At 58.7% G+C, this 9770-nt stretch overlaps 1 protein-coding gene across 3 annotated transcripts; it reads right to left on the minus strand.

The window, feature by feature from the left end:
- Nucleotides 1-17: 17 nt before the first annotated feature.
- Nucleotides 18-9758, minus strand: ATG9B (autophagy related 9B). Of its 3 annotated transcripts, XM_008507620.2 has the most exons (15): nt 8232-8283; nt 7031-7661; nt 6830-6873; nt 6591-6655; nt 6238-6399; nt 5596-5737; nt 3350-4104; nt 3028-3181; nt 2649-2828; nt 1844-2080; nt 1548-1681; nt 1282-1378; nt 964-1087; nt 736-877; nt 18-568 (listed from the first exon to the last, which is right to left on the minus strand). In XM_008507620.2, the coding sequence occupies exons 2-14, from the start codon at nt 7578-7580 to the stop codon at nt 750-752; spliced, it is 2772 nt and encodes a 923-aa protein (XP_008505842.2). In that variant the 5' UTR covers nt 7581-7661; nt 8232-8283; the 3' UTR covers nt 18-568; nt 736-749. The 3 variants fall into 3 exon arrangements, with proteins under 3 accessions (XP_008505842.2, XP_070472896.1, XP_070472897.1); XM_070616795.1 differs by lacking the exons at nt 736-877; nt 964-1087 and having other exon boundaries at nt 7031-7175; nt 7578-7811; nt 8232-9758; XM_070616796.1 differs by lacking the exons at nt 2649-2828; nt 8232-8283 and having other exon boundaries at nt 7031-7175; nt 7578-7679.
- Nucleotides 9759-9770: the final 12 nt, after the last annotated feature.

Raw genomic sequence — 9770 nt, forward strand, 5'->3', positions numbered from 1 at the left:
CCCAGGTCACAACGATGTGTAATACAGCCGTGAGGAACCTTTACTGCTTTTTTCAGACAGGATGAGGAGTCACACCCACTTCCTCAGACGTCACACGAGTGCTGAACTTCAAAAACATCAGCCTTTCCACTCGCAAGCCCCCATTGCCCGCCTCCACAAGTCCGGTGGGAAGCTGGAGGCCAGGCGGGCCAGGAGAACCCACTGCCTCTCAGGCCCTGTCCCTCACTATTGTCCTTAGGTTTGGTTTGGCCTCTGCCTTGGCCCTGCCCTCCACCTTGAGGATACTTGGGGACTGCTTCCCAGGCAACTGCTCCAGGACAGCTAGATGGGAGGTGTCCCCTTAGCCCTTCCACGTGGGAATCGTCCCTAAGACTTGTTTCCAGATGCCTTCGGCATCTCTTCTCTTGCTCTTTCTCTGCCCTCTGGGGCTAGTTCATCATTAACCTCCAAGTCCTGCCCAACTAAAGCATCCTTGGGCCCATAGTCCATGGGGGGCCTCTAAAGAGGGCTTGGCGTGTCCTTCCACTCCCCCTCGTCTGATCTCCTGTGGCTGGAGAAGCCAGGGAACCTGCGGAAGGAGAAGACTCATTGTAGCAAGCAGTCCAGAGGTTTAGGTTCCAGAGATGACCATTCCCATCATGCTGGATTCCCACCACTGTTCCCATGCCTCCAAGTCTGGCTCCATCCAACTTCCTGTTCATTCCCCTACCCCTGTGCCAATTAGACAATACTGACCCAGAGGAGCCCCCTCAGTCAGTGCTAGGGGCCTGGCCAGGCTCCTTCTGGGTGTCTGTGGTCTCCTGAAACCCTCCAGGGAACAGATTCTGGGTCCTCTGGGTTCTCCACCGCTGTTTGGGGCTGGAGGCAGGACTGGAGCCTGATGAGAAAAGCCATCAGCTGGGCAGTGCCGTGACGCCCACGGTCCACCCAGGGTCTGTTCCCTGCACACCCTGACTGCCTCACCATCACTTGACCAGGATGGCTTCTCCTCATCAGGCGAGAGTGTCTGCAGGGGGCTGGACCAGGGCCTGGACAGGGTGGAGGCTGAAGCCTCACCCCACAGTTCCTGCTGCTGCTGCTGATGGAGCTAGATAGAAGGAAGAGGAGTGAGGGGCTCCCTCCTGCCCCGCAGTGGGAGGCCCAGCCCCTAGGCTAGGCGCAGAGGGTTCTGAAATCTCCTCTCCCAGCTCCTGTTAAGTACTTCCTTAGCCTCCTCCTCAGTACTCATTTGGTTCAGCTGCTTTCTCCCCACATTTCTATTTTCCGCACCCCTCTACTCACCTGGTGCAGGTAGATAGCATGGAGACTCATCTCAGCAGAAGCAAGCTCTGGGAGCTGGGCCAGCTTCTGGCCCCCAGTGCCTCCTGGGGACACACAGCTAGAACAGAGTTCAGTGGATCAAAGGTATGCCCCTCCCCCCTCCACTGCACGGGGAGGGCCAGGCTTGATCTCCCCTTCCTAGTCACCCCCAGTGCCCCTGCGCCCTCCTCCTGGAGGATCAGCCCCACCAGCCCTGCTCCCCTGCATCTCAGGCCCCCACCCCTCACCTTGGGTCCTGAGCAATGCGGGAAATGGAGGCCAGGAGGCTGGCTGTGGCTGCAGCTGGGCAGGGGGCTGTGGGGCTCAGGTCCCGCGGAGGCAAGAGGGGGTGCACCAAGAGGTTGGCTAGGAAGGCCTCCGGCTGGGAGCAAGACAAGACGGGTCAGAAGAGAGGACAGAAGGGCAGCGGGGAGGTCTAAGGAAAGCAGGAGAGCAGGCTGGATGAGTGAGCAGGTTAATACAAAAGGGGAGGGGAAAAAGGAGGCACGGTGAGGGCAGAAGAGCAGGCCAGGCTGTGACTCACCAGAGGTGAGGAGGAGTCGCTGAGCACCCCAGGGGTGGGGGGGCTGCGAACCGAGGTGGCACCCCAGGAGGCTGCATCTTGTTGTACCCGGCCTCGAAGGTGCCCCAGGAACTTGGAGCTGTGCCCTGGGGGGCGCCATTGCGGATGTACCAGGGAGAACCTCATCAAGGACAGCTCAGTCTTTCCATCCTCTGCACGCTGAGACAGCGAGGCCTCTGTCTGTCCGGCCGAGAGCCACTGAGAGCAAGGACAGTCCTTCAGGTGCTGTGGACACTGCTTTTACAGCTGAGTGGGAGCCTCATCGTGTAGGTGGGAGAGGAAACACTAGGCCCATTTTCCAGGTGAAAGAATGGAGGCCACATGAGGCCTTGCTCAAGATCACCCAAAATACAGAAGCAGGGGAGGACTAGAGTCCAGACCCAGCACTGGGATACGGTGAGGGCTCGGTGTTTGACCCTATGCACACCAGATCCCAGGGCTGGCCTGACTCCAGCCCCATCCACTCACCAGCTGGTTTTCAGCCTCTCTGGTGGTCATCACCCCCATTTACTGGCGTTAAGGTGTGCCAGGAACTCTGTTAGGGTTCTACACACATCATCTCATGTCATCCTCACAACAGCCCAGCTCATTGGCCATGGTCACTGTCCTCATTTAACAGATGAAGACACTAGGGCACAAGGAAGTGGAGTGACTAGCTCAAGGTCACAGGTGGCAAGCGATGGAGCAGTGGGTAGAACCCAGCTCTGCTCTGAGTGAGGCAAACCCCTACCTAACCACAAGCGCACAGCCAGGGAAGGGCTCTGACCTGAGGGTGGCCATGACGTTTCACATCCATAAGGGCAAAGGAACAGATGTCACCAACCCCAGCCACATCCACAGTGAAGTGATGAAAAAAGTCAACAATCTCCAGGGCACGTGGGCGAAACCAGAAGAGCAGAAACATGGGGGTGAGGAGAGGGGACAGGAGCTCCTCCAGGAGGGAGACCTGGGGAAGCCGGGGTAGGGGGGCAAAGGGATTGCTGAAGGGGCCACTCGTGACAGGACCAAGAGGGCCCCAGGGACGCTCGCCAGGGAAGGAAACCTCCAGCCCAGTCACTCCCCGGCTCACGGGATAGCCAGGCCCGAGCTGGTTTGTGTCACGCCCTCTCCCAGAGTGGCCTCCGCAGCCCCCTTCGGGCCCTCACCGCTCGGTATTGCAACAGCCGCGCCATCTGCCGGTAAGCGCTGACCCTGCCGGCAGGGCCGGGCTCCTCTGGAAGGTAATGCATGTGGGCCAAAGCCGCCTGCAGCAGGAGCTGTGGGGAACGACCCTGGCACTGCTCTTCTGGAATGAAAGACCTAGAGGGCGGGATCGGAGTAGAGAAGGGTCCTGCGTTTAGTAGGATGTGCGCGCGGATGGGAGGCAGGGCTGGGGGACGCCGGCGGTGGGAGGGGAAGTGATTCGAGAGCAGCCCAGCCCCAGGTCGGAGGAATGTCCCCCTCCAGGGCATCTCCCGTAGCATGCACCTGGCCACGGTAGCGGTGACCCCGAGCACGGTCATAGCGGTGAGCACATGCTCCACGGCGAGGACGTCCTCGTCGTAGACGGTGAGCACGAGGAGAGCAGCGAAGAGCGCGCCGGCGAAGAAGACGAGCTGGCGGGCCAGCAGAGCGAGCAGGGGCGCCGGGGGTGCGGCGGCGCGCAGGAAGGCGGCGGCGGGGCGGTAGGCGCGGGCCAAGCGCGCGCACAGCTCGTGCGGCAGCTCGTTGAAGTGGCGCAGCTGCAGGCGGGCCAGGCGGGACCAGCGGCGCGCCCCCAGCGCGCCCGGCTCGCGCCGCAGCAGCTCCACGTGGCTGTAGAAGGCGTGCAGCACCTGCCAGGCCAGCACCAGCGGGCTCAGCGCGAGGTTCACGGCGGCCAGTAGCAGCACCGTGCGCCGCCAGCGCGCCGCCAGGGCGCCCCGCTGGTCGCTGCGCTTGTAGGCATCGGGCAGCTCCCAGCCCCCGCGGAAGAGGGAGAAGGGCCCGCGGAAGAGGAGCAGGTCGACGTTGAACGCCAGGCCGCGGCTGAGGAAGGCCGCACTGCCTCCCCAGGGCAGCGCGCAGCGGGCCGGCAGCAGGCCCTTGTTGGCCAGCGCCACCTGGTAGTTGGTGTAGCGCAGGATGCGGTGGTGGACGTCCAGCTCGGTCAGCGGCCGCGGCTGCACGCACAGCCCCCCGCTCCTCTGCAGCGCCAGGAGGCGGGACTGCACCTCCGCCCAGGGCACCGAGCTGAGCTCCTCCTGCCGAGAGGGGGTGGGTGAGCACCAGCGACCTGGATTCCTCTGCACGGTGATGCCGAAACTCACGAGGACCAGAGCTACATCCCTCAGCGCCCCCTCCCCGCTTCCTCACCCAGTGTCCCCAGGCATGAAACCTGCCATCTTTCGCTGCCTGCCCTCTCTTGCCCTCCCCTAACTTTGTCACTAACAAGGGGCACTTCCTACTTCCTTTCATCCTCTTTTGAATTGTATTCCTCATGTCCCCGGCACTGCTGAGGCCCTGAGTCATGTGCTTCCCAGCGACACCTCATAAGTTAAACTCTTCAGGTATTTGATGTCGGCTCTGGGGGAGCAGATTTGCCTGAGCCTCCCACAGCCCTGCACAGAGAAGACACTTAACGGCCCAGGGAATGGGAACCTCTCTTTGCCGGCCTGAGGGTGCAGCCAAGGTGGGCCGAGAAGCCTCACCACCTTTTGCCTCAGCATTCTTTGAGACCGCCAGCCCCATCCCACTCCATCACCAGATTGACTTTCCTAAGACACACACTGTGTCCACATCTGGGGTGGGGCACAGTCAGAGCTCATTTGGATATCGTCTGCAAACCTCATTTGAGCCCAGTTTCACCCAGCTCCCCCAATCCAGCTTAGTGAAGTCCCTCCAGGCCAGCATCTCCAGTCCAGCCCAGGGTCTCCCCTTCCCCTGGAAGGAAGAGAGGAGGAGGCAAAGAGAGGAGACAGAGAAAGAGGAGAGCCAGCAGCCTCCCAGAGGAGCAGTGGTCCAGCTCCTCCCTGCACTATGCCTTGTGCTCCCCTACTCAACGGGGCTTTCTAGAACCTCTCCCCTTTGCTGTGCAGGAGAGCTGTGCAGAAGGCTCTGGACTTCTGGACAGAGCAAGGGAAGCTGGCTGCAGCAGGTGGCCCTTGAGCTGTGCCTTAAAGAGAGAATTTAGGAACAGAGCAAGGAGCAGGAGCAAGACAGGGAGGAAAGGGCAATGCATGACAGAGACAGTGAAGGGACCCACGCAGCAGCTTACTGCAAGAGGGGGCGAGGCCAGGAAGTGGGGTGGGATCACCCACCAGTGCCTGAACACTCAGCTGCAGGCTGCCAGGCCAATCTCACTGCTGCCCACCGAGGCTCATTGCTTCCTCCCTTCCTGCATCGGGGCTTGGAATGCCTCCCCACCTCCCTCCTTCTCAGCATCCCCCCAATTTCTCCTGCTCTGTAAAGCCAGATGACTGCCCTCCCTCTAAATACCCACTCTTTGGTCCACAGTCTGTGACTGTAAATCATCTCCCACCACCTCTCTCAATCCATTAAGCCCCGCTAGGTAAGGACCATGTTTTATAAGTGGTGGAACTCCACCTCCTAACATTATTCAGGGCCTAAGGTGGGTGTCAGTGAGGCCTTCTGCCCTCTTCCAGTGGGTCCTTCTGTCTCTAAAGCCCTTATTCCTCTTCTGTCCTCTGCCCCCCGACACAGCACCCCTCCACATACATGCCCACCCAGCTCACCGGTGGGATGTGTAGGGCCTCCCTGTAAAACACCTGGATGTCCCAGTAGCTGAAGAGGTTGCAGACTGAGCGAAGCAGCTGGAACAGCCAGAAGGCAGCAGCCAGGATCAGAAGGAAGACCAGCAGGGGACTGGAGCGGATCCTGTGTTGGGCAGGACAGAGAGCAGAGAGAAAGTGGGGGCCCAATAGAGAGGGAGACCAGACTTGGGGAGTGATGGTAAAGCTATGGAGAGAGAGATCCCGCCGTTCTCAAAGCATGGGCCCTGGGGTCCCTGAGACCCTTGCAAGTGTCTGAAAACTTTTTTCAGATACTAAGGTTTTCTGCCATTTTCATTCTCATTTTCTCACAAGTGTACAGTGGAGTTTTCCAGAGGCTGCGAGACATCACATTGACAGCTGATACAATGTGTGCTTGGGCACACTCATGTTTTAAAGCATTCTCAGCTTTAATCTCTAATACGGCAAATATAGAGAGATACAGTTTCCTCAACAAAAGCTCTCAGGCATGCTCAATCAACTTTAAGCGTATTAAAGGTGTCCTAAGACCAAAAATTTGGAGAACCTCTGATCTAGACCATGGGACAAGGGGGAGGAGGGCTCTTGTCTGCTCATCCCCCCACCCCCCCACCGGCTGTCACTCACCGCTGGGCACACTGAGCTGAGGGTAGGATGGCATCCGACAAGGTTACTTTGCTGTGGAGCAGCCCAGGTCTTGTCCGGTTATTTGGTTGGTTGGCAAAGAGAATATTGTAATCCACACAGCGAAGGAGGAAGGTGGTGAAGGTGACAATGAAAACAAATTGTCTGGGGGGCGCAGGGGGTGCAGTGATCAGACCTGAGGGCCAGGCAAGGTCCTGCCCCACCCTCCAGACCAGCCCAGTTATCCTCCCCACCCCCGCCAAGCCCCTAGGCTGCTTGTGGAGGCGCTGGGTGGAGCAGCAGGCACTACTAAGGAAGCAAGAGGAAGAGTTTGGGGTCCAGGACAAGCATCTCACCCCAGCTGGAAGACATCCTCCAGCAGGATGCAGGCAAAGCCATTCCTCTGGTGGTAGCTGTAGATGTGGCAGTGTGTCAAGAAATAAGCCTGAGGCAAGAGGGACCTTCCAGAGGACGCTCCCATCACTCCCCCAACAAGGCCTCCAACCCACTGCACCCTCAGTCTCCCTGCCAAGAACCATGCCAGCCCCGAGGGGCCCTCCCATGCCACCACTGCCAGGCCAAGCACAAAGGATATCTTGGTGAAGAAGCTGTCCAGGTTCTGGATGTGGTGCCAGGAGCCTGGACACAGAGGGGAGAGCATTGGGAATTGCTCTCACCTGAGTGATAGCTCTCCACGCCCTCAACCAGCTGCCAGAGACCCAGCCTGGAGGAAGCCCTGGAGCCCCCAGGTCCTCCCCAACCCACTCCCTCCACAGCCCCACCCTCACAGCCTCACCTCGGAGCCCTTCAGGCACATGAAGCAGGGGCTGCTGCTCCTCCCCATGGAGGGGTGAATGTTGGGACCCCTCAGGGTCACAGTCCTCCAGCCGCTCATAATCCTGCTCTGGGATCAGAGGGCCTATCCGCAGCCCAGGAGGATCCTGGGGGCATCGGCATGTGGGAGGGGGAGTCACCGAGGCCAGGGGTGGAGTGGAGTGGGAACCCCAGGATTGGGGAGCAGAGATGGGTATCATCGCAGGCCGTGCCTGTGTTGGGGGGGTGGCTGGGGTGGGGAGGGCACTGTGGCGAGGCTGAGAGGTCCCTGGGGCCTGCACCACTGGGCAGGGGGGCCCCAGGGCCAGAGGGGGAGCTGAGGAAGTAGAGCTTCTTGTGTGAGGGGCAGGGGACAGAGAGAAGATGGAGACCCTCCCTCCCCCAGGCCCCCGACACAGAGGGGGAGGAAGAGGAGGCAGTGGCGTAGGGAGGAGGGGCACTGATCCAGGCCCCAGGTCTCCCCACCGCCCCCGCTGCCTCCTGCTCCCCCCCCAACCCGTTCGCCTCACCATCAGGCCGGCGCCTTCTTCTGAAAGCTTGGAAGGATGGGAGCTGCTGTTGTTTCCACGGAGGTCTGGGTTGCTGAGCAGGGACTTCAACAAGGATGGTGACAACAACAGCACGGTGACTCAGTTGGGGCAGGCCTCAGGCGTCCCAGCTCACAGTCACCTGTCCGACCAGACCACTCACACCCCTTCTAGGGCAACCTGTGGCCCAACCTCTCGGGGGCCCCGCCTCCATGCCTGGGAGGGGTGAAGGGTGGAGAGGCAGGAGCTGAAGGGCAGCAGAGCAGAGGAGACATCTATTGTCCCATCTTCAACCCTGAGTGGATTTAAAGGGGATGCCAGAGAGGAGCAGCCAAAATAGCAAAAGCAAAAAGAAAATCCTAGCAAAGGATTATAGGACTATGGGGCCAAGATGTTAAATCTGATTTCTCAAAATCTTGTCTCCCCCTCCTACACACACAGTGATCAACAGAGAAATGCTTTAAAACCAAACCAAAAAGAAAAGACTGCACGTTGTGTTTGTCTGATGGTACGAAGGAAGGGAACAAGGGAGACTGCCTGACTTTGCAACCAGGTTGAGGGAAACTGAGGCGAGAAAAGAAGTGAAGAAAGGGGAGGCAGCTCTCTTGGATGTGAGAAGTGGTTTTTGGTGCTTACGGTAGAAAAGTAGGGTTCCTTGGAAGTTCCACTAAGTTTACTTCTCTGTCCCCTTGAACCCTGAAACCTTCTGCCCCGAGTCCTGATCCAGTTTCTGGGGCTCTCTGAGAAGCATCAGGGCTGACCCAGCAGAGGGGTGGGGGGTCCAGAATGTGGAAGGAGAACTTGGGTACCCAGGGATGAGCTGAGTTGAGTTCCTTGTTGCTGTCTCCACAAGTAGGAAGAAGAGAAGGAGGCGGCCCAGGCAGCTGGTTTGTTGGCTTGTCCAACGCCATTCTTGAGGCCCTGAATCACCAGGTTTCCTACTGAAGCCTATTCCTGAGGTGCTGACTCAGCCACCCAGGTGTCCGGGCCCCCAGGGCTTAAGCCCAAGGGCTGATGTAGGGGCCAGTATCCATGAAACAGAGAGAAGAGCAGAGTGCTTCCCAGATTTCCACTGGAGGAATGTGGAGGCAATCATGGGATTGTCCACACAGTTTAGTCGTGGCTGATTTTCTGCTGTGCCTCCTTCCTGGGAGGAGAATTTTCATAGTAACTCACGACTTGCAGTTTTATCCCTGAGCAGGAGACAGAGCTGAAACAAGACTCACCCCTTCTAGAAGTGGCATCCTAGTGCCTAAAATGGAATCCCGCATTGCAGAGGGGCTAAGAAATTCCCATGATCTCTCTGAGACATCTGTCAAGATAGGTAATGTGGAGTTTCGCCTGGTCTTTCCCCAACCTCACTCTATTCCACCATACTCATATTAGCACCCCTCCCATACACCTTCCCCATACACCCAGCCCAACCTCAAACTAATTCTGGCACATTTTCCACCCCAGATTGATTGACCACCTTCCTATCACCACCCCCAATTCAAGTCAACTTGTTATGAAGGGCACTTTTCCCTGCCTGGCATTTGAAGGAGAAGGGGGGACGGACGAATGAGACAGAGCCACTACCCAAAAAGAAGTCACAGCCCACTGGGGGAGGTAGCTGTGCAAACCATTACACGAAAGAAAGAAAGAAGCGCTAAGCAGAGGTGCAAGAGGTGTGCGGTGGGAGCCTTAAGCAAGTCAGCCTGACTGCAGAGAGGAAGGCATCCGGAAGAGATGGATCTGAGGTCGCGCGTTGACAAGTTACAGGACCTCCATACCAGTGGTTCTCAATCGTTGAGTAGGGGGAATTTATCAGAAGCACCAGGAGAGTTTTTTCCCAAACACACGTGGCTGCCGTCTCCGGAGCGCTGACCTGCCCGCGAGAGTGGAGTGGGTGGCAAGGCAGATTCACGTGTTTTGAAAAAAACTCGCCGGCTGATTTTTGTCCCTGCGCCCCCCAGAACCAGCGCTCTACACTCCCTGGAGACCCCGAGACATTTAGAGTCCGCCGGGAGCACCCATAGGAGAGTGGTCCCGAGATTAGCGACTGACGCGTTACTACGGATACCCCGGGGTCGAGGGCGCACCCTGCACACCCTCAAAACTCCTCCCCGGAGCTGACCCGGCCTACGGGCGGGGAGTAGTGCCCCATCCTGCTCCGCCCCGCCCAGAGCTGGGGGG

Source organism: Equus przewalskii, chromosome 4 (assembly GCF_037783145.1).
Source record: "Equus przewalskii isolate Varuska chromosome 4, EquPr2, whole genome shotgun sequence".
NCBI classification, from domain to species: Eukaryota; Metazoa; Chordata; class Mammalia; order Perissodactyla; family Equidae; genus Equus; species Equus przewalskii.